Genomic DNA, 24,808 nt, shown 5'->3' on the forward strand with positions numbered 1-24,808 from the left:
ATTAATTTACAGCAATTAAACACTTCCATTTGGCCTATAAATTAATGACAATGAGATTTAAAAATCATGTTTTATTGTGAATTCTTGTGTGAATGTTCTTTGGACACTTAGGCTATTTAAAACTGTAAATATTTTCTTAAGAAATGGATAGATGTTTAGATCTAGTAATTAAATTTTGGAATTAGCTACAATTGGGTAACTAACTAATTATATGCTTTAATTTCAGGTCATCCAAGTTTCATATTTGTTTCAGAATGTTTCAGAATGCTTCAATCTATAATAACTGAAAATTTCTTTCAGTTCTCTTAATTTTTAATAAAGGTATGGCCATTTGACTGTCCTTGAAGTCAATGGAAAAGCAATAGGGAAGAAGATGCTAATTTCCGAGTATGCAAATGGCCATAACCTTTTTTAATACTGAAGATATGAAAGTGAATTAGGTGTCAAATTAAACTTCCTTTTATGCTTTATCTGATGGGATAAATTGCAGACTTGATTTTTAAAATCTCAAAATTTTGTAACATTGCTACTGAATACCGAAGAACTTTCAAAGCCTGGATTGGACATCAGCCACCTGAGAGTCCATAAAAACAACTGAACGTAGACCATCATCTTCGACCTCGAGGGATAGCCACCACAAGTCAACAGCAACAGTGATACCAATGATCTTGATGAGAAGTTGATGCAGTTGGTAATGGAACAGGTTACCTCCAATGTTGTAGACCTCGGCTGGTATTCCGTCGAGTCCAGCTGCCTTATTGTTTGTCATCAAGATCTGGATAAATGAAGAACATCCGACATAATCTTCACAATGTGTCAATTACAAGAAAAATGTTGTGAACATCTTCAACCTTTGTACATGGCATTCATCGACCTCACTAAGGCCTTCGACTTGGTATCAAGGGAACTCTTATGGGAAATCCTATCCACCTATGGATATCCTGAAAAGTACATTCCAATCCTAAGACTCCTCCACGATGACATGCTTGCCACAGTTATGGCCAGCAACAGCAACTGTGAGCCGTTTCAAGCCAGAGCAGGAGTGAAACAGGAATGCGTGATTGCCCCAACACTGTTCACCATCTTCATTGCGACAACCACCCACATCATCCAGGACGACCTACCCCCAGGAATCGGAATCGGAATCGTCTACAGAACAGATGGCCCATCTCAAGTCCAAAACTAAGTCTTCTATGAGCTCCCTCATCGAGTTCCAATACGCAAACAACAACTGTGTTGCAGCTCTCTCAGAAAATCATCTACAACAAATCCTGACTGCCTTCAACAGAGCATACATGAAATTTGGACTTACCATCAACTCCAAGTAGACTCAGGTTATCTACAAATCATCACCAACTGAGACAAATCGCAACGAACCGTCAATTCAACTTGGTGAAACAACCCTGGAAAATGTGGATCACTTTCCATACCTTGGAAGTCACCTCTCTTGACTTTAATGACGAGATCCAACATTGTCTTAAGTATGCTGGAACAGCTTTTGGACGTCTTCGAACGAGAGTATTTCAAAATCGTGACATCCGAACAGACACCAAAATGTTAGTGTACAAGGCAGTGGTGATTCCAACGCTCCTGTATGCATCAGAAACCTGGACAACATACCGACTCCATCTGAATACACTTGAAAAGTTCCATCAAAACAGCTTAAATATCAACTGGGAAGACAGAAGAACCAACGTCACCGTGCTAAATGAAGCAAAAACATCTAGCATCGAAGCCTTTGTCATCAAGGACCAACTAAGATGGGTCAGTCATGTTGTTCGGATGGAAGACGAGCGTCTACCAAAGCAAACCTTCTACTCCCAGCTTAAAGAAGGTAAACGTGAAAGAGGCGGGCAAAAGAAGAGATTCAAAGACGCCTTAAAAACCAGCATGAAGAAATGTGAAATCGACCGACAACTGGGAAACCAATGCCAAGGACAGGAAACTCTGGCGAACCATCCAAGAAGGAACAGCGACCTTTGAAGCCAAGAGATGCGCAGAATTAGAAGAAAAGAGAAGCAGCAACAACCAAAGCCCGATCTGCCATCTGGAATTACCTGTCCTGAATGCCGAAGAACTTTCAAAGCCAGGATTGGACATAAGCCACCTGGGAGTCCATAAAAACAACATAACGTAGACCATCAACCTCGACTCGAGGGATAGCCATGACGAGTCAACAGCATCAGTGATACCAGTGAAGGTACACAAAATTGCTGGAGAAACTCAGCGGGTGCAGCAGCATCTATGGAGCGAAGGAAATAGGCGACGTTTCGGGCCAAAATGTGATACCAGTGATCTTGATGAGAAGTTGATGCAGTTGGTAATGGAGCAGGTTAGCTCCAATATTGTAGACCTCTGCTGGTATTGCGTCGATTCCATCTGCCTTGTTGTTTTTCATCAAGATCTGGATAAATGAAGACGTACCAGGAGACTTTAGAGACTCAGCAATCGTTACCATCTACAAAAGGAAAGGCGATCGATCTGACTGCGGGAACTATCGTAGAATTTCCCTATTGGTAACAGCAGGCAAGGTCCTCGCTCGCATCATGAACAACCGACTCAAGCCTTTAGCCGAGAAGATCCTTCCCCGTAGACGCAAGCCGGTTTTAAACCATCACGTGGAACAGCCGACATGATCTTCACAATGCGTCAACTACAAGAAAAATGTCGTGAATCAGAAGGCTACGTTCCAGCAAAACACCACACACGTCATCACCTTGGCAAAGCATTCCAAGCTGGGACACCATGCAATACTTTTCACATTGCGCATGTTGATCAATGCATTTTGTACATGCATCGTCTGCTGCTTTAAAGTTCATTTCTCAGCCGAATGTAGATGCGTTCATGGTTTCCTCTTCATTTCATTCTTCCTGTCTAACAGATATCCGAGTACAGGTGCACAACCTTTTATCCGAAATTCAAAATAACGAAAAGCTCCGAACACCGGACATTTTTTCGGTCCTTGAAGAAAGGTCCTTGAAGACGTTCACCGAGGGCGGCCCGCAGAGGTGACAGCGGAACCTCCGGTCGGTCCTCGAAGAAAGGGGAACTAAATCCCCATTCATAAAAGAGAAGGTGAGGGTATATTGCGCGGGAGGGTTAATAATTGACAATCTGCTGCTGCCTGCCCGTTGAGTTAAAAAGTTCCCACGGTAGACTCACGATACACAGTGTATCGTGAGTCTACCGTGGGAACGTTTTTAACTCAGCGTGCAGGCAGCAGCAGATTGTCGCTCCCTTCAGTTTCACCCCACCTACACCCCTCTGCTTCCCGGCCATGTGTGTGACTCCTTCCCTCCCCTCTCCAGCTCCCCGCCCATTGCACCGGCGCGGGGGCTTTGCACTGTCTTCACGTCGGCGATGCCAGCAGGTCAGTGCCAGTCACCGGAGACGTCAGGATCTATGGGACACCGACCCCCAGGCCCACTGCAAGCACGGAGATCCCAGAGACCCACAGCCAGCAGCAACTCTAGCCCAGCCCCGTTCCAACTCCAGAGGAACCCGGGTTGGGGATGAGCGGGCGCAGCTCGGGCTGTGAGCGAACTGCCACTTGTCGCCGTAACGGCCGTTCGGGGAGCGGGTTCCTGTTGGTCCTGACGTCTCCGGCCACCCCCCTGGACAGGAGCTGAGACAGGGAACTGTACCGCCCTTGCCCTCTCCCTCTGCAACTGCAAACAACCCCACTCTCCTGCTCACCTGCAAGGGCGGTACAGTTCCCAGTCTCAGCTCCTGTACAGGGGGGTGGCCGGAGACGTCAGGACCACCAGAAGCCGCTCCCCGATGGGCCGCTACGGCGACAAGTGGCAGTTCGCCCACAGCCCGAGCTACGCCCCCTCATCGGGACACCGACCCCCAGGCCCACTGCAAGCACGGAGATCCCAGATCAGCAACTCCAGCCCAGCCCCGCTCCAACTCCAGCAGAAGCTGATGGTGTGCAAGGTACGTCTTGTTCTTGGGGTGGCGGATGAGGGGGCGCAGCTCGGGCTGTGGGCGAACTGCCACTTGTCGCCGTAGCGGCCCATCGGGGAGCGGGTTACTTTGGAGGGGGAGGGGGGTATTGTGCTGTTTGATCGCCCCCTGCTATCCCAGGGACAGGGAGACACAGCGGCTTTTGAGAATGGTGGGCAATCACTTCCAAAGTTCTGCCCACACAGTCAGTATACCTCTCCTACACTTGTCTCCCGCACTAAGATCATCTCGCAGAGAATGATCCCAGCCTAACCCTCCCATTTCTCTCCTATTCTGCAAGAAAAAACTACATTGAAGACTCAAACTCACGATCGAGTAACTGCTGGGATCGAGGCGCAACCTTGCGGATATGAGCCGAGCACTCTACCACTGAGTCAGCCGTTAAAATCTACGCTAAAAATCTTCCATTCCGAAAGCCGAAAAATTCCGAATTACGAAAAGTGTCTGGTCCCAAGGCTTTTGGATAAAAGGTTGTGCACCTGTATCTCTAAATGAAATAGCCCATGCCTCTCCCATATCCAAGTCACCACCAGTAACACTGCAAGCCATGGTCATTATTACTCAAGGATCAACCATTCACCGGCTCCACTTTGAGAACCTTTCACACAACATCCCACTCTCACTCTCCCAGTCACAGGAATGCTCACAGCCAGCAGCAGACGCCAGATGAATGAAATGTTCTCACCTGGAAACGATCGGCTTAGAGTTCTGCAAATAAAAAGAGAAATAGGATCAATCAGTAAACATCTCATACCCCATGTCAACAGACACCAATCACAGGCGGGAGAGTGCAGAGGGTCAGAGTGTAAACCTGGTGGTGCTCATCATAGGAATCCCACATTCTACTGACAATTATACTGAAAAAGCAGCGGTACTCCACAGGCAGGAGGTACTAAAATGCAATGGACACAAACATTCTCAGAGGAGGGCACGGGCACCACCCATTCCCAGAATAGAGCATGAAAACCCTCTTTAGAAGGGTTTTGCAGCACCAATATTAGTGGGACAGAATTGAAGGGGCAGCCACGGACACCTGCTGAGCTTGGTTGAGGAGGCATCAATGCAACCGGTCAGTAATGAGGGCCACCAACTTTCTCAGTGAGGGAATGGGAGCAACACACACTGCAGGACCGAGGGACCTTATCCCTGGTGTGAGAATGTCGCTGCATGCCTATTGTTGGTCTAAGGATGCACCATTAAAAAGGGCCAAGGGGCACCAAGTCTCACATTTTTAGGTTGAAGGGAACCAACAAAACAACAGTTGGGTTGAGAAGGTACTTGGAATAGTTCAATTGTTGGTTTGAGGGGTTAACAGATCCATTATTTTTGGATGTACACAAAAATGGTGGAGAAACAAGGTATGCGAAATCTCCATTGTTTTCGGATGTTTGAGCTGTGGGATCTTCTTTTTCCTGTTGTTCGGCTGAAGGGTTACCAATGCTCATTGTTGGCATGACGACAAATACCATTAGTTTTGGGGAGCTTGGCTCTAATACTCACTGGACTGAGAATCTTCAGAACTATTGGGCTAGGAGGGGAAACATGCCTTAAAAACTCAGGCTGACGGGGCCTGTTATTGTGCGATGGGCATTTACAGACTGGTGGGACATTAACACCACTGGATTGGTTTGTGTGGGGATTGGGTTAAGGAGGCTTCATCAATTCAGCTGTTGAGCGGAGAGACTCAACACACCCATTTTAGAGTTTTAGCGACTTCATTGATCTCAGTGTTGATCTGAGCAGGTATTTCCACTCTCACTGATAGGCCAAGGAGACTCCAACACTCGCTTCATTGATCCCAAGATTCCATTATTCCCAGGCTGGTGCTAACAGACCAATAGTACTCCCAGAGACTGGGGCTTTGGCACTTGCAATGCTGGGCTGTGTGGGCACCACTGTTGGTCACTATTGCTTCTTCCACTGGAACTTAAACAATGCCACTATTGGGCTAAGGGTTGCATTCACCATTGAGCTGATAGGTCCTCATCACTCATTGTTCTCACGCTAGGACTATGGGGATACCTTTGAATCTATGCTAAAAGTGTCCCAACAACCTCAGACTTGGGCAGATGATGCATCATTCCCAGAATTGGGCTGAGGCTACATGAACCCGGCACGGGTGAAGCTGAGGAAGCACCAACAATCCTAGAGATTAATTTTGCAGGGTTTTTATCCCTGTTGTTGAAAGATGTTTAGGAGTTTGTCTAAATCCTGTTGAATGTACTGCATCCTCTGTCTGGATGGAAATCTAAATGCCTTTGTGTTCAGGACGAGCAGATTTGGAGGAAATGTCAAATCATACAGGTTTATTATCATATACGGCATGGTGCAATGAAATTCCCTGTTGATATGAAGCTCAGAGTAATCTGTACACACACAGTATTGATAAATACAACAATTAATGTACGGTGCATTCAGAAAGTATTCAGACCCCTTCACTTTTTCTACATTTTGTTACATTACAGCCTTATTTTAAAATTGATTCTTTTTTTTTTTTATCATCAATCTACACACAAAACCCCGAATGAAGAAGCAAAAACAGGTGTTTAGAAATATTTGCAAAGTAATTAAAAAGAAATAACTGAAATATCACATTTACATAAGTATTCAGACCCTTTGCTATGACATTAAAAATTGTCTGTAAACCGAGACAGGATTGTGTCGAGACATAGATCTGGGGAAGGGTATAAAACAATTTCTGCAGCTTTGCAGGTCCCGAAGAGCACAGTGGCCTCCGTCATTCTCAAATGGAAGAACTTTGGAACCACCATGACTCTTCATAGAATTGGCCGCCCGGCCAAACTGAGCAATCGGGGGAGAAGGGCCTTGGTCAGGGAGGTGACCAAGAGCCCGCTGGTCACTTTGAAAGAGCTCTAGAATTCCTCTGTGGAGATGGGAGAACCTTCCAGAAGGACAACTATAATCTGCAGCACTCCACCAATCAGGCCTTATGGTAGAGTGGCCAGACAGAAGCCACTCCTTTGTAAGAGGCACATGACAGCCCACTTGGAGTTTGCCAAAAGGCACCTAAACAAGATTCTCTGGTCTGATGAAACCAAGATTGAACTCTTTGGCCCGAATTCCAAGCATCACATCTGGAGGAAACCAGGCACTGCTCATCCCCTGGCCAATACCATACCTACGGTGAAGCATGGTGGTGGCAGCATCATGCTGTGGGGATGTTTTTCAGCGGCAGGAACTAGGAGTCTAGTCAGGATCGAGGGAAAGATGAACGAAGCAAAGTACAGAGAGATCCTTGATGAAAACCTGCTCCAGAGCGTTCTGGACCTCAGACTAGGGCGGAGGTTCACCTTCCAACAGGACAACGACCCTAAACACACAGCCAAGACAATGCAGGAGTGGCTTTGTGACAAGTCTGTGAATGTCCTTGAGTGGCCCAGCCAGAGCCCGGACTTGAACCCAATTGAACATCTCTGGAGGGACCTGAAAATAGCTGTGCATCGACGCTCCCCATCCAACCTGACAGAGCTTGAGAGGATCTGCAGAGAAGAATGGGAGAAATTACCTAATTACAGGTGTGCCAAGCTTGTAGCGTCATACCCAAGAAGACTTGAGGCTGTAATCGCTGCCAAAGGTGCCTCAACAAAGTACTGAGTAAAGGGTCTGAATATTTATGTAAATGGGATACTTCAGTTATTTATTTTTAATTACTTTGCAAAAATTTCTAAACACCTGATTTTGCTTTTTTTATTATGGGATATTGTTTGTAGATTGAAGATTAAAAAAAATGAATTTAATCCATTTTAGAATAAGGCTGTAACATAACAAAATGTGGAAAAAGTGAAGGGGTCTGAATACTTTCTGAATGCACTGTCAGCACAAATTCAGCAGAATGGTGCAAGATTAGGTCAAAATCCCAGTGAGGAATGACCTTCCTGAGGTGTACAAGATCTGGAGGGGGCATGGATAAAGTGAATGTACACTATCTTTTTCCCAGGATAGTGGATTCTAAAACTAGTGGGTATAATGGTGAAAGAGGAGAGATTTAAGAGGGGCATCAGGGGAAAGTTTTTCACTCAGACGGTAGTCCTTATCTGGAATAAACTGCCAGAGAAAGCTATAGAAGGTGATACAATGACAACTTAAAAAATCCTTTGGACTGATATGTGGATAGCAAGATTTTAGAGGGCTATGATCCAAAGGCAAACAAATAGGAATAGCACCGTATGTCAACTTGGTCGGCATGGACAAGATGGGCCAAAGGGCCTGTGTCTGTGTCGTACAGTTCTGTGACTATCTGATGACCGCAAATGAATATTAAAAACAGCCCAATCATAAGTGAAAAAGTTGGTATGAGTACATAACACACTTCTGAGAATGGGGTGTGAAAGAAGTGAAGATGCAACACATTGTGAAGATGGACTGGATGGAAGGAAGTGATGAGCCTGTGATGGACTGGGTTGTGTTCACCACAGGTTCAGGAGATCAAGATTCAGGAATTGCCATACCAGGGTAAGATGCATCCTGCTCAGAATACTTTCTAGAGCGCATCAGTATAAATTGCAGAGAATCTTCACGGACATGACGAATCTTCTCAGGTGCCTAAATAAGTAAATACGCAGAGGCATTTTCTTGATCGCCTCATCCATGATGAGAGACTGGTTAGGTTGCTGGTGATATGAAAGAGTTGAAGGGATTTCAGGAAGTGGTCATCTCACAAACTAAATGTCCACAGAATGGACAAATGTGGTGGCACGTCGTAAGGTCATAAGTGATAGGAGCAGAATTTGGCCATTCAGCCCATCAAGTCTACTCCGCCACTCAATCATGGCTGATTTATCTCTCCCTCCCAACCCCATTCTCCTGCTTTCTCCCCATAGCCCCTGACCTGCACCAATCAAGAATCTCTATCTGTGCCTTAAAAATATCCATTGACGGCCTCCACAGCCTTCTGTGGCAAAGAATTCCACTGATTCACCGTCCTCTGACTAAAGAAATTCCTCCTATGAGGTTTCATAGACGAGGTCCACACTAGGGTCTCCTCGGTACCCCGCCAAAGCTCCTCTCTTGCTCCCCTCCCCCCAGTCATAACAGGGACAGATTTGCCCTAGTCCTCACCTTCCACTCCATCAACCGTTGCATACAGCATATAATTCTCCAACATGTTCGCCACCTCCAACGGGATTCCACCACCAGCCACATCTTCCCAACACCACCCCTTTCCACTTTCCGCATAGACCGTTCCCTCCGCAACTCCCTGGTCAGCTCGTCTCTTCCCACCCAAACCACCTGTCCCTATACCTCCTCCCTCAAATCTGTCCAAGGACCCCAACAGTCTTTTCAGGTAAGGCAGAGGTTCACTTACACCTCCTCCAACCTCATCTACAGTATCTACTGTTCCAGGTGTGGACTCCTGTATATCGGCGAGACCAAGTGCAGGCTTGGAGATCGTTTCTCTGAACAACTCCGCTCAGTCTGCCTGAACCTACCTGATCTCCCAGTTGCTGAATACTTTAACTCCCCCTCCCATTCCCAATCTGACCTTTCTGTCCTGGGCCTCCTCCATTGTCAGAGTGATGCCCAATACAAAATGGAGGAACAGCACCTCATATCCCACTTGGGCAGATTACACCCCAGAGGTATGAACATTGACTTCTCTAACTTCAAGTAGCGCTTGCTTTCCCTTTCTCTCCATCCCTCCCCCTTCCCAGTTCTCCGACCAGTCTTACTGTCTCCGCTGCATTTTATCTCTGTTTGCTTTGTTGTTACCTTTTCCCAGCGATCAATGGTCTATTCTACATTTTCCTTGATCTCCATTCCCTTTGCCCTATTTTCACACCTTCACTTCCTTATCTATCTATCTCCCTCTGCCCCTGACGTCAATCTGAAGAAGGGTCTCGATCCAAAATGTCACCCGTTCCTTCTCTCCAGAGATGCTGTCTGTCCCGCTGAGTTACTCCAGCATTTTGTGTCTATCATTCTTGTAAACCTCCTCAGGACCCCAGAGCCAGCACTTCCTTCCTCAAATATGGTGCCCAAAATTGCTCAGAATACTGAAAATGAGTCTCAGCATTACATCCCTGTTTTGTATTCTAGCCCTCTTAAAATAAATGTTAGCAAAGCATTTGCCTTCTTTACTACTGATTCGACTCATCGCCAGTGGCAAAAGGAGAGGGTTTGATAGGGCAAAGTAAAAATAAAATGGGATGAGAGAACCCAAATAGATTGAAGAACTTGAAGAATCTGGAGTGACTCAATGCTTCAACTAGTCTCCATTTGCATTGTAATTAAAAAAAGTGTAAAACAAACTTAGTAAGGGAAGAGAGAAACACTAGCACCAGTGAACACCCATTACATTACGTACACCTTCCAATTCCAGAGCCATGTTACTATTTATATGGAAGATGTACCTGAATAAAGGAGAGGGAGTCTCCCTGTTCCAGACTCTGCGCATCGTGATCTATTAGTATAATCCGTTCCTGTTCCCTGGTTAATGTTTCAGAATAGCTCTTAATCCGCGACAGAGTTCGAAGACCTTCATCATCAATTAATCTCAGGATGTATTCTTCATCTTCTTCCAGCTGCTTTTTTCTGTCGTAGTATCTTTTGGATAGTCTTCTTTTCAGTTCAATGACCTGTGCCTGAAACCAAAACCAGTTCTCATTACAAACTGCCCTTTCATGCAGCTCTTAACCCAAGTACGAATGATCACTTGAAAAAATAACTTCAAATGGTTTCTATTTAAATGAACAAGCAGTAGTTGGAAATAGGGCCTTTACTCCTTGTAGCACAGGAGGCTGTGAGGTGATCTTATAGAGGTGTATACGATCATGACGAGAATGCAAGGTGGCGCAGCGGTAGAGTTGCTGCCTTACAGCGCTTGTAGCATCTTGTACAACAGTACAACAGTAACATAACATACAAACTTCTATACTCAATACCCTGACTGATGAAGGCCAGTGTACTGAAAGCCTTCTTGTTTACCCTTTCAGGGACAATGTAGATGGATTCTGAGGTGCCTCTGCTCTAGAACATTCTCCATGGCCCTACCATTCACTGTGAAAGTCCTACCCTGGTTTGATAGCAGATTTTGGATAGAAAATTGGCTTTATGGAAGGAAGAAGCAGAGGGTGATGGTGGAAGGTTGTTTTTCAGTCTGGAGGCCTGTGGCCAGTGGTGTGCCTCTGTGATCAATGCTGGGCCTGTTGCTGTTTGTCAACGATTTGGATGAGAATATACAAGGCAGGATTAGTAAGTTTGCAGAAGACATTAAAGTAGGTGATAGCAGAGATGGTGAAGATGGTTATCAAAAATTACAGGAGGTCTTGATCAGCTGGGCAAGTGGGCAAAAGAATGGCTTAATGGAATTCAATGCAGATACTTGTGAGGTGTTGCATTTTGGAACGTCAAACTAGGGGAGGATCTTCACCGGGAATGGTATGGCTCTTGGGAATATTGTACAGGAGACATGTAGGAGAACAGGTGCATTGTTCTCCAAAAATGGCATCACAGGTAACAGGGAAGTAAAAGAGGCTTTTGGTATCTTGAATATCATTCAGGGTATTAACTACTGAAGTTGGGATGTTCCAGTTATATAAGATGATGGTGAGGCTGCATTTAGAGTAATGTGTTCAGTTTGGTCATCCTGCTATAGTAAGGATGTCATGAATCTGGAATGAGAGCAGAGAAGATATACCGAGGATGTTGCCAGGACCTGAGGGCCTGAGCGAATGGGAGAGATTTGGCAAGCTTAGACTTTATTCCTTGGAACACATGTGGCTAAGGGGTGATCTTATAGAAGTGTATTAAATCATGAGGGGCATTGACAGGGTGAATACATGAATGAAAGCAGACTATTATCTAAATGGTGGCCGATTGGGAAAGGGGGAGATGCAGCGAGACCTGGGTGTCATGGTACACCAGTCATTGAAGGTAGGCATGCAGGTGCAGCAGGCAGTAAAGAAAGCGAATGGTATGTTAGCTTTCATTGCAAAAGGATTTGAGTATAGGAGCAGGGAGGTTCTACTGCAGTTGTACAGGGTCTTGGTGAGACCACACCTGGAGTATTGCGTACAGTTTTGGTCTCCAAATCTGAGGAAGGACATTATTGCCATAGAGGGAGTGCAGAGACGGTTCACCAGACTGGATTCCTGGGATGTCAGGCCTGTCTTATGAAGAAAGACTGGATAGACTTGGTTTATACTCTCTAGAATTTAGGAGATTGAGAGGGGATCTTATAGAAACTTACAAAATTCTTAAGGGGTTGGACAGGCTAGATGCAGGAAGATTGTTCCCGATGTTAGGGAGGGAAGTCCAGGACAAGGGGTCACAGCTTAAGGATAAGGGGGAAATCCTTTAAAACCGAGATGAGAAGAACTTTTTTCACACAGAGAGTGGTGAATCTCTGGAACTCTCTGCCACAGAGGGTAGTTGAGGCCAGTTCATTGGCTATATTTAAGAGGGAGTTAGATGTGGCCCTTGTGGCTAAGGGGATCAGGGGGTATGGAGAGAAGGCAGGTACGGGATACTGAGTTGGATGATCAGCCATAATCATATTGAATGGCGGTGCAGGCTCGAAGGGCCGAATGGCCTACTCCTGCACCTAATTTCTATGTTTCTATGTTTCTATGTTTCTACATAGTCTTTTACTCAGGGTAGGAAAATCGAGAACCAGAGGATATAGGTTTAAGGTGAAGGAAGGAACTACAGATGCTGGTTTGAATCAAAGATAGACACAAAATGCTGGAGTAACTCAGCGGGACAGGCAGCATCTCTGGAGAGAAGGAATGGGTGACGTTTAGGGTCAAGACCCTTCTTCAGACTGATGTCAGGGGAGTGGGAGGTACATAGATAAGGAAGTGTATAGATAAGGAAAGCAAGGTATGAAAACAGAACAAAGGGAATGGAGAATAGATCATTGTTAGTTGGGAGAAGGGAACAAATCAAACAGATAAAGTGTAGTCGGAGACAGTAAGACTGGTCAGAGAACTGGTAAGGGGGAGGGGATGGAGAGAGAGAGAGAGAAAGCAAGGGCTACTTGAAGTTAATGTTCATATCTCCGGGGTGTAAGCTACCCAAGCGAAATATGTGCTGTTCCTCCAATTTGCGCTGGGCCTCACTTTAACAATGGAGGAGGCCCAGGACAGAAAGGTCAGTGTGGGAATGGGAGGGGGAGTTAAAGTGTTTAGCAACTGAGAGATCAGGTTGGTTTTGGCGGACTGAGCGGAGGTTAACAGGCTCGGTGATTGTCTTGCTAAATATCGGCGAGACCAAGTGCAGGTTTTGCTGAAACACCTCTGCTCAGTTACATTTGATCCCCTCGTCGAATTATTGATGTAGATTGTGAACAACTGGGGCCCTGCCTGCATTCCTCCAGCACCTTTGCAACAGAGCCCACCACCCCTAAAGTTATTCACTTTGTCATCACGTCATACAGCACAGAAACAAGCCCTTCAGTCATACTCATTTTTCCACATCAAGATGACCCATCAAAGCTAGTTCCATTTGTCAACTTTTGGCCCATATTAGAAACATAGAAACATAGAAAATAGGTGCAGGAGTAGGCCATTCGGCCCTTCGAGCCTGCACCGCCATTCGATATGATCATGGCTGATCATCCAACTCAGTATCCCATCCATCCCTTCTCTCCATACCCCCTGATCCGTTTAGCCACAAGGGCCACATCTAACTCCCTCATAAATATAGCCAATGAACTGGCCTCAACTACCTTCTGTGGCAGAGAATTCCACAGATTCACCACTCTCTGTGTAAAAATATTCTTCCAAACCTTTCCTATCTATGATACAAGGATACAATACAATGATACAATTATACAATTTATTTGTTGTCATTTGAACCTCATTGAGGTTCAAACGAAATGTGGTTTCTGCAGTCATACACACAAGTAGAAGAACCAAGACACAACACAATTTACACAAACATCCATCACAGTGAATCTCCTCCTCACTGTGATGGAAGGCAAAGTCTTATCTCTCCCCTGCACTCCCCATTCGCCTCCCGATGTCAAAGTCAAAGCCCTCGACAGGCGATGGTAGATAAGTCCCGCGGCCATTAAGGCCCGCTGGGCGATGCAAGGCCGAGCTCTGGGTCTTGATGTTAGAGCCCCCGGCGGGCGCTAGCAAGTCCCGCGGCCATTAAAGCCGCGAGGGGCGATGTAAGGCCCCACTCCAGGTCATTTTCAACCCCGCAACTTGGGCGGGAGAAGTTGCCATGCGGAAGCTCCGAATAGCAGTCTCCCTCCAGGGACCCGCGGGCTCACGGTGTCACCGTCCACCAGACCTGCGGCTGGAGCCTCCGAATCTCCGGGATCGGGCCGCAGCAGCGAGCCACCAAGACAAGAAAATAAAAAAAGCCAGGCGTACTGCAGAGGCCGCTGCGACCTGGGTCTGTCCAAATGTCACATTAGTAGTCCTTGTTTGCTGTCCATTAACTCATCTACAATCCACACCAGCATTTTATGGACTTATAAGCTATAATTTTATTTAATAATCACCTGTGTGTCACCAAATGAGAGGTATTTTAAAAGTGCAGATATTGGTTTGCCCTTATCTATCAAACAATTCCAACAGATTTGTCAAATATGATTTCCCTTTCATTTATCCATGCCTTGTCTCCCACATCCTAACAATATTTTTCCAGTGCCCTGATGAAATTTCCTACATATTTACAGTTCAGCTACCAATGTCAGGCTAACTGGCCTGTAGTTCCTTGCTTTCTCTCTCTCTCTTTGGAAGAAGGGAATTATGTCTATCCGGGCTGTGGGAATAATTTTACAATCTTAGGAAGTTTGAAAAATGACCACCAATGTATCCACTATCTCCATAACCAGCAGAATATCAATCCCCAGCTACAAGGAATTTATCTTTTTCTCTTGCATTAGTTTTGTCTGAACTAGTTTTTCATTATTGCTCTCATCTTCCAGCTTTGAATTTACTCTCACCCTGCACCTCTCCGCTATTTCTGGGATATTTTACAAAAGACAGTGACAAATATTTGTTTAATATCTCTGTCATATCCTTATTATCCAATCCATGTTCTCATTTCTTAGTTTGCTAGGAACCTTTTATTAATCTCTTCCTTTCCATGTGGCTATGAAAGATCAACTAATTTTACTTTTCTCAGTAGCCTGTCTTCATATTCTAGTTTCTCATTCCTATCATTACCTTGGCCTTCCTCTACTAAATTCTGAAATTATCTCGCTTCTTGCCTCACTTTTATTTTTAACTTTGATCTGATACTGATATTAATTCCCTTGAGACCAAGTGCCGCATCAATTTCCAGCTTATAATTTGTTTTAAATGAAAACATTATTTTGAAAACCAAGAAGACTAGATTGGGTAGACTCACAGAGTCTCTTGCCAGGAGTAGGGGAAATCGTGGACCAGAGGACATAGATTTATGGTGAAGGGGAAAAGATTTTATAGGATTTAAAAGGCGCATGATGGCGCAGTGGTAGAGTTGCTGCCTTATGCCCTGTCCCACTTAGGAAACCTGAATGGAAACCTCTGGAGACTTTGCGCCCCACACAAGGTTTCTGTGAGGTTCCCGGAGGTTGCAGGTGGTTGCCGGAGGTTGCAGGTAGTGGAAGCAGGTAGGGAGACTGACAAAAATCTCTGAGAACCTCACGGAAACCTTGGGTGGGGCGCAAAGTCTCCAGAGGTTTCCGTTCAGGTTTCCTAAGTGGGACAGGGGCATTACAGCGCCAGAGATCCGGGTTCGATCCTGACTACGGGTGCTGTCTGTACGGAGTTTGTACGTTCTCCGTGTGACCTGTGTGGGTTTTCTCTGAGATCTTCGGTTTTCTCCCACACTCCAGAGATGTACAGGTTTGTAGGTTAATTGGCTTTGTGTATGTGTAAATTGTCCCTAGTGTGTGTAGGAAGGTGTAAATGTGTGGGGATCGCTGGTCGGCACGCACTCGGTGGGCCGAAGGGCCTGTTTCTGTGCTGTATCTCTGAACTAAACTAATTTGAGGGGTAACTTTGGTGGGTGTATGGGAAGAGCTGCAAGAGGAGGTAGTTGAGGCAGAGACTATCGCAATGTTTAAGAAACAAGGTACACGGGTAGGATAGGTTTAGAGGGATATGGGCCAAAAAGCAGGCAGGTGGGACTCGTATAGCTGGGACATGTTGGGCAAGTTCAATTCAGTTTAGTTTATTGTCACGTGTACCGAGGTACAGTGAAAAGCTTTTGATGCATGCTAACCAGTCAGTAGAAAGACAATACATTATTACAATCGATCCATTTACAGTGTATAGATATATGATAATGTAATAACGTTTAGTGAATGGATAAATGAAAGGAAAATCATATTTGACAAATCTGTTGGAATTGTTTGAGTTAGTAGATAAGGGGAAATGAATATCTGCACTTTTAAAGCCAGCAAAGTCCGATCAAGGATAGTCCGAGGGTCATCAAAGTTGGGCTGAGTGGTCTGTTTCCAAGCTGTATGACTCTTTGACGGTGTATTATTTCTTTAAAAGTTAGCCATTGTTAGTTTACTGTCGGGCCTTTTGATGTAGTTTCCGATTCCGATTTAAGGTGCTGGGTTACTCACGCAGTCAGAAGGAAGAGATCCTTCTAGCTGCTGCCCTGAGACAGCTGCACATCATGGTGTGGATGCTGGTTCACCAGCAGCTTAGATGGGATTTCACACGGCTCTGTTGCAGCCCTGGGTGGAGTGTGCATGTGATTGTCATCTTGAAGCCAAATCCTGAACCCTTGGTGATAGATGGAACAGGGACACTGCTGGTAAAGCTGCTGCCTCACAATCGTAACCTTGGGTGCTGTCTGTGTGGAGTTTTCCTCACGTGCTCACGTTTCCTCCCACATCCCAAGGACATGCAGATTAGTGGATTAGTTGGCTGCTGAAATTTGCCCCCAGCGTGGAGATGAGGGTGAGAATTTGGGGGGAGTTGAAGAGGATGAGAAGAGAAGTAATAACAGGATTAACATAGGATCAGTGTAAATGGGTGGATGATCAGGGCAGACTCGGTGGGCTGAAGAACCCGAGTCCATACAATATATCTCTCCGACAATACAGTGGCCGTTAGATAACACACATTTATCTCTGTTTGTGCCACAAAATCATTTATTCCAATTCACCCACAAAACCTCATGGATTCAAATAAAGAGCCTTTGATTTTGACTTTTTAGAACCACTTTCTCGTCTGTGATCCTATTTGCAGTCCAACTGGGACATTGATCAGAATGACAAGTTTTTGATGGATTTTGCTTTTAAGCTCTGGCTCCAGGTAGAGTGATTTAGCGGAAAGCTGGCCAACTGTGGCATCATTGAAATATCTGAGAGATTATTGGACTCTCAGGTGTGATCAACTGAGATTACAGCACAAGAAGTCCCATATATAAAAAAAAGTATAATTATGATCCAGGAATCCCATGGAGCTCCTAAATATATGATGTTTGGAGCTCCAACCATCTGGGAAGGATTTTTTCATCATGCTTCCTAGATTCACTGCAGGTGTTCATTTTCACTTACATTTGCCTTTCCCAGAAGAGTAAATAATTTTGATTAGGATCAGTGATACGGGTGATTGAATTCTCTCGGCTTGGCCACTGGGTGTTAGGCCTGGCTCTGAGTCACAGCCAGGAAGGGAAAGACCAGACATAGCTATAGTTGTAACGGGTATAGCTTGGACCCAATAGCAGCACAGAGTAGTAACACAGGAATGGGTACACCGTACTCACACAGAGGCTCAGGATTGAGTGAGGGTTCCGAAGAGGGGCAGGCAGGAGACGTCGTCGGGGTAGCAGAAGGTCCGGTAACCCGGAGATCCAACACACGATGCAAACAAACCAACGAGGGACAGACGAAAGGATGGAAAGGTCAGGGGCAGGCAGGTTTGAATCCGTGTAGGCAGTCGGGAAATCGCTGGAGAGTCTTGCATGAATGCTGAGAACAATCTGGCACTGTGTGAATGGTGAGGAGAGTCTATATACCGGGTTAATTGGTGCATCAGAGGCAACTGAATGCAACAGGTGAGGAGAGTTGGGCTGATGAGAGGGGAGTGACAGGCAGGCAGGTGAGGAGAAGGAGGGGCCGGTGGAAAAGTACTGGGAGGTGAAGTGGATGAGAATGAGGAGAGGGCAGACTGTGACAATAGTGATAGGAGACCCGTTAGGTAGGGCCACGGTAGTGGCAAACAATACATCAGATGATGTGTTGCCTCCCTGGTGCCAGGGTCCACGATGTCACAGAGTGGTTGCAGGCACATTGTCAAGAGGAGAAGGAGGGTGGGGGGGAGGAGGGACAAGCAGCCGGGATATTGTGCAAAGTGGCACAAATGACATTGGTAGGAAAAGGGACGAGGTCCTGCAAAGTGATTATAGGGAGTAGGCAGATTAAAAAGCAGGATGTCGAGGATAGGTATTTCCAGATTACTCCCAGTGCCACGTGCTAGTGAGCAGAGGGATAGGGAGATAGGATAGATGAATGCATGGCTCAGGAGAGTACAGGGAGAAGGGATTCAGATTTTTAGATCACTGGGATGTCTCCTGGGACAGAGGCTCCCTGTACAAGAAGGGTAGATGGCATCTGAACTGGAGGGTATCAAAATCCATGCATAATCACAGACTGATACAGCGTGGAAACACCGACCAACATGGCCCATCTAGTTCCACCAGCCTGCATCTGGCCCATATCACTTTAAACCTATCCTATCCATATACCTGTCTAAATGTGTCTAAAACATTGTGATAGTTCCTGCCCCAACTACCTCCTCCGGCAGCTTGTTCTATACACCTACCACTATAAGATCACCCCTCATCCATCTGCACTCCAAGGAATAAAGCCCTAGCCTGCACAGTCACTTGAATCCTGGCAACATTCTGGTAAATCACCTTGCAAAACACATTCACTCCATTTGTTGATTTAGGTCCATTGTCAAGGTACGTGAAGCCAACAGTTGTGAACCTGGGTTTTAGGATGGACAGTGACTTTAAATTAGATCGCCAAATATGCGCGGTGGTTAAGTCCAGCTTCTTTCACCTAAGGAAGCTGGCGAAGGTGAAGCCCATTCTCGAGCGGCAGCATTTTGAGACAGTAATCCATGCCTTTATTACATCTAGGCTGGATTACTGTAACGCGCTCTATTTTGGAGTTGCTCGTTCTTCACTGGCTCGTCTCCAGTTGGTTCAGAATGCTGCTGCTCACCTTTTAACAGGGACTCGAAAGAGGGAGCACATATCGCCAATTCTGGCCTCCCTACACTGGCTCCCGGTGCACTTTCGGGTTCATTTTAAGTTACTGTTATTTGTTTTTAAATCTCTGAATGGGCTCGCACCGCCTTACCTCTCTGAGCTGCTCCACCCATACACTCCTGCCCGGTCCCTCAGGTCAGCTGGTCAGCTGCTCCTGGAGGTACCGAGGTCTAGTCGGAGGCTCAGAGGGGATAGAGCCTTCTCTGTTGCTGCTCCGGCACTCTGGAACACCCTGCCGCTGCACATCAGACAGGCCCCCTCACTGTCCATCTTCAAATCCAGTGTTAAAACGCATTTGTACTCCCTGGCTTTTGACCATGCCTGAGGCTTTGCTTCTGTTTGTGGTGTTTTTGATGTTTCTTTATTTTAAATGTCTTTTCCTACTATTTCTTTTGATTGTTATTTTTGGTGTGTATTAATTTTTTGTCAATGATTAGTGATGTACAGCACTTTGTTGCAGCTATGTTTGTTTTTAAAGTGCTCTATAAATAAAATTATTATTATTATTATTATTATTATTCAAGCTTGCAGGGAGGTTTTCCAGTGGTACTCAGGAGAGTTTAAACTAGAGAGGAACCAGAGTAGTGAGTCAGAAATTGGAAGGAGTGATGGAAGGGTAGAGGTTAGGACCAGTAAGTCTCAAAGATGGACAGGCAAGTGAAGGAATATGGTGTCGCTGGTCGGCTGAAGTGTGACCATTTCAATGCAAGGAGTATTGTGGGGAAAGCACAATAACCTAGAGCCTGGATCAATGCTTGGGACGATGATGTTGTGGCAAGAGGGAGAGGATTGGCAGCTCAGTGTTTTTGATGTTTCAGGCGTGATTAAGAGGGTGGCAAAAGAGGTGGAGGAGTTGTGCTGCTAATCAGGGAGACTGTAATGGCGGCACTCAGAGAGGACACCAGGAAAGGTGCACGGACTATCATGGGATTGTACAATAGGCCCCTGCCCACCCCTCCCCCCACCTCACCTTAAACCCATGTCCCCTGGTTCTTGATTACCCTTCTCTGGGTAAAATATTTACTCTGATTATCTTATACATCTCTATAGGATCACCCCTCATCCTCCTGCGCTCCAATAAATAAAATCCTAGCCTACTCAACCTCTTCCTATGGCTCGGGCACTCGACTTCTGGCCAACTGAACACAATACTCTAAATGTGGTGTCACAACTACGACATGACCTCCTAACTTCAATACTCAGTACTCTGACAGATGAAGGCTAATGTGCCGAAAGGCTTCTTGAACACCCTATCTATCTGTGATGCCACTTTCAATGTACTATGTACCTGCACTCTGAGACCCCTCTGCTCTACAACACCCCCAGAGGTCTACCATTCACTGTGTAGGTCCTGTCCATGTTAGACTTCACCTGAATGCAACACCTCACACTTCTCTGTATCCATCAACCATTCCTCAGTCCACCTGCCCAATCGATCAAGATCCTGCTGCAATTTTTGACAACCATCTCCACTAACTACAATAGCACCCACTTTTGAGTCATCTCCAAACTTACTAATCATTGTTGTAGGAAGGAACTGCAAATGCTGCTTTAAACCAGAGATAGATACAACATGCTGGAATAACTCACCAGGACAGGCAGCATCTCTGGATAGAAGGATTGGGTGATGTTTCTGGTCGAGACCCTCGAGTCTGAAGAAGGGTCTTAACCTGAAACATCACCCATCCCTTCTGTCCAGAGATATTGCCTGTCGCGCTGAGTTACTCCAGCATTTTGGGTCTATCTTTAACTTACTAATCATGCCCTGTACGTTCTAATCCAAATCATTGATATAGATGATGAACAGCAATGGACCCAACAACGAACCCTGAGGCACACCACTAGTCACAGACCTCCAGTCTGAAAAACAACCTTCCACCATCACCCATTACTTCGTTCCATGAAGCCAATTTTCTATCCATTCAGCTGTCTCTCCTTGGATCCCATGTGATCTAATCTTCTAGTGCAACCTACCATGAGGAACCTTGTCAAATGCTTTACTGAAATCCATGTATACATCTACAGCACTGCCCTCATTGATGTTTTTGGTCACAAATGCAAAAATTAGATTTGTGAGACATGATCTCCCATGTACAAAACCGTGCTGGTTATACCCTTATCAACGCTTGTCCATCCAAATGCATGTATATCTTTTCCCTCGGAATATTCTCTGGTAACTTTCTGACCACAGATGTTAGGCTCACTGGCTTGTAGTTCCTAGGCTTTACCCTGCAGCCGTTCTGAAAAGGCACCACATTTGCCATCCTTCAGTCTTCCGGCAACTCACCCATATTTAATGATCTCATAAATCTCAGCCAGGGCACCTCTCTAGCTTCTGGGGCTCTTGAATATTGATCAGGCCCGAGAGATTTGTCAACCTTCATACACATATGCTAATGTTCCATTATTTAAGAAGGCAAGTAGAGTGAATCCAGTGCATTATAGACCCGTGAAGCCCGAGTCAGTGGTAGGAGGTCTTGGAGAGGATTCTACAGGATAGGATTTACTTCTATTTGGAAGAGAATGGGTTGATTAGGGATAATCAGCATAGCTTTGTACATGGCAGGTCATGTCTTACTAACTTGATCGAGTTTTTTGAGTTGAGGAAGGTGATTGATGAGGATAGGGAAGTGGATTGTGGTGGAAGGACAATATTCAGGCTGGAGGTCTGTGGCCAGTGGGGTTCCGCAGGGATCTGTGCGGGGACCTCTGCTATTTGCAATATATATAAAAAATTTGGACGTAAACGTAGACAGGTTGGTGACATCAAGATTGCTGGGGTTGCAGGCTGTCAAGTTATGCAGTGGGATATTGATCAGAAATAGGTGGCAATATGGCCAATGGAGTTTAATTCGAGCAAGTGTGATGTGTTACACCTTGGGAGGTCAAATGTAAGAGGAAAATATACAATGTCTTGAACCTTAACAGAAGTAATATACATTATTATTATTTATCTGATACGTTGGAGCTCCGCTCGGGCAGTGTGCCTGAAATTTCATTGTATGTATTTACAATGACAATAAAATGTATTATTATTATTATTATTATTATTATTATTATTATTATTATTGTTATTGTTATTATTATCATTATAATGTTTCGAAGAAGGCATACATTCCGCTTACTTTCCTAGGTCGGCATAAGGATTAGGAAGTCATGATGTCGTTTTATAGGACTTTGGTTCAGCCGCATGTGGAGTATTGAATGCAGCTCTGGTCACCCCATTACAGGAAGGATGTGGAGGCTTTGGAAAGGGTGCAGTGGAGGTTTACCAGAATAATGGCTGGAATTACAGGATATTAGTTACAGTGTGAGGTTGGATGCACCTGGATTGTTTTCACTGAAATGCTGGAATTTGCGGGAGTCCTGACAGGTATATAAAATGTTGAGAAGAATAGATAGGATAGACAGTCAGAACCTTTATCCCAGAATGGATACATCAAATTGTAGAGGGCATAGCTTTAAAGTGAAAGGGGCAAAGTTAAGAGATGTTGGGCGACCATTTTACACAGAGGGTGGTGAATGCCTGGGATGCGCTGCTGGGGGTGGTAAATGAGGTAGACACAATAGTGGCATTTAAGAGGCTTTTGGATAGGCATATGGATATGCAGGGAATGGAGGGATATGGATTATATACAGGTAGATAAGAGATGGTCTTGCTGTCAAGTTCAGCACAGGCATTGTGGGCTGAAGAGCCTGTTCTAGAGCTGCACCCTTCTATGTTCTGTGGGACTAAAGTTCCTCCTTTTCCTTCCTATGTCCACATGATCCAGGCATGTAAGTAGGTCCATTGTCTCTGGTTGCGAGTGTTTCAAACGGTGGGTATAATTAGATCTAAGCTGTTCCATCGGTCACATGGGAACCGCTGGTGTGATTCAGATCACACTACACATCATGTAGTTGAAGGTCTCATTCAGCAGGGAGAGAAACCCTGTCTAAATACAATTATATTTTTCTCTACCTTTAAATCAGCTTCTGATCTCTTCAAATCATCCTGTTTGATGGAGCAGATCTCTTCCTGAAGTCTTTCAATATCTGTCTTCAAATCTTCCTACAAAAGTAAAGAGGAAGCATTTAAAATAGCTGCATGTATCTGCATAGGATGCTTAACATCAAGTAAAGTCACAGGACTATGTAGCTGTGTATTTGGTCAGATTGATTTAGAAGATAACACCTAATCACAGGTGGAGACAACATGTCTCTCAACAACTTGTCTTTAAACTCAGTTCAGTTTAGTTTATTGTCACGTGTACCGAGGTACAGTGAAAAGCTTTTGTTGGATGCTAACCAGTCAGCGGAAAGACAATACATGATTACAATAAATTCATTTACAGTATGTAGATACATGATAAGGGGATAATGTTCAGTGCAAGGTAAAGCCAGTTAAGACCGATCAAGGATCATCAATTAAGTAGATAGTAGTATAGGACTGCTCTCTGGTTGTGGTAGGACGATTCAGTTGCCTAATAACAGCTGGGGAGAAACTGTCCCTGGATCTGGAGGTAAGCGATTTCACATTTCTATACATTTTGCCTGATGGGAGAGTGGAGAAGAGGGAGTGGCCAGGGTGCAACTCGTCTTTGATTATGCTGCTGGCCTTGCCGAGGTAGGAAAAGGTATAATTGGAGTCAACGTGGTCCTGGATGGAGCTGTTCCCAAACCAAGCTGTGATGCATCCTGTTCAAATGCTTTCCATGGCGCATCTGTAGAAGTTGGTGAGAGTTGTAGGGGACGTGCCGAACTTCCTAAACCTTTTAAAGATGGCTCCGTTCACTTTCTTCAAGTTCAAGGCCTAATCAAGGGCATTTGCATGGATCCCAGCCATATCTGCCTTTTTGTTGGTTACGTCGAACTGTCCTTGTCACAAACATTCACTGGCACCAACTCTTCCTCCACTACATTATCGACTACATCCGGCCAGCCTCCTGCACCCATGCAGAACTCATTGTTTTCATGAAGTTTACCATTAACCACCACAGATTCACTTGGACTGTCTCTGACACCTCTCTCCCCTTTCTTCATCTCCCTGTTTTTATCACAGGGGGCGAGCAATCGACTGAATCTCCTATTTACTCTTGCAGTGATCTGGGCTACACCTCCTCAAACTCAGCCTCTTATATAAACCATCCCCTATTCTGCATTTCACGTGACTGCTGCATCTGTTCCCAAGATGAGACTTTCCACTCTGTCATATTGAGCACAGACATTATGGGCCAAAGGGTCTGTTCCACATAGTTCCCTGAAAGTGGATGGCGAGGATGGTTTTTGGAAGGGGGTGGGTATAGAAGTTGGGCCATTATGCTACAGTTGTACAAGACATTACTGAGGCCGTACGGTGAACTATATTCTGTTTTGGTTGTTGGCTTAGATCGCCAGAGACCCGAGTTCGATCCCGACTACAGGTGCTGACTGAATGTTCTCCCTGTGACCATGTGGGGTTTATCTGGCTTCTCCAGTTTCCTCCCACATTCCAAAGATGTGCAGGTTTGTAGGCTAATTTGCTTCAGAAAATTGTCCCTAGTGTGCAGGATAGAACTGGTACAGGTGCACAACCTTTCATCCGACAGCCTTGGGACCAGACACTTTTCGTAATTCAGAATTTGTCGGTCTTCGGAATGGAAATTTTTTAGCGTAGATT

The 24,808-nt window shown here is 45.3% G+C and overlaps 1 protein-coding gene across 2 annotated transcripts in view; it reads right to left on the reverse strand.

Moving 5' to 3' along the window:
* Positions 1-207: 207 nt before the first annotated feature.
* LOC129694325 (tripartite motif-containing protein 29-like) overlaps positions 208-24,808 on the reverse strand; it is a 36,758-nt gene continuing 12,157 nt past the window's right edge. Inside the window, exons 2-5 of one of the 2 annotated variants that reach the window (XM_055631027.1) lie at positions 23,132-23,221; positions 10,341-10,571; positions 4,655-4,677; positions 208-775 (exon numbers count right to left, since the gene is read on the reverse strand). In XM_055631027.1, the coding sequence (XP_055487002.1) occupies positions 769-775; positions 4,655-4,677; positions 10,341-10,571; positions 23,132-23,221 (351 nt within the window). In that variant the 3' untranslated portion in view covers positions 208-768. Of the gene's footprint in view, positions 776-4,654; positions 4,678-6,017; positions 7,470-10,340; positions 10,572-23,131; positions 23,222-24,808 lie in introns of those variants that run through there. The other variant, XM_055631026.1, reaches the window with a different exon arrangement.

The sequence above is a fragment of the Leucoraja erinacea genome, unplaced genomic scaffold, assembly GCF_028641065.1.
Source record: "Leucoraja erinacea ecotype New England unplaced genomic scaffold, Leri_hhj_1 Leri_622S, whole genome shotgun sequence".
NCBI classification, from domain to species: domain Eukaryota; kingdom Metazoa; phylum Chordata; class Chondrichthyes; order Rajiformes; family Rajidae; genus Leucoraja; species Leucoraja erinaceus.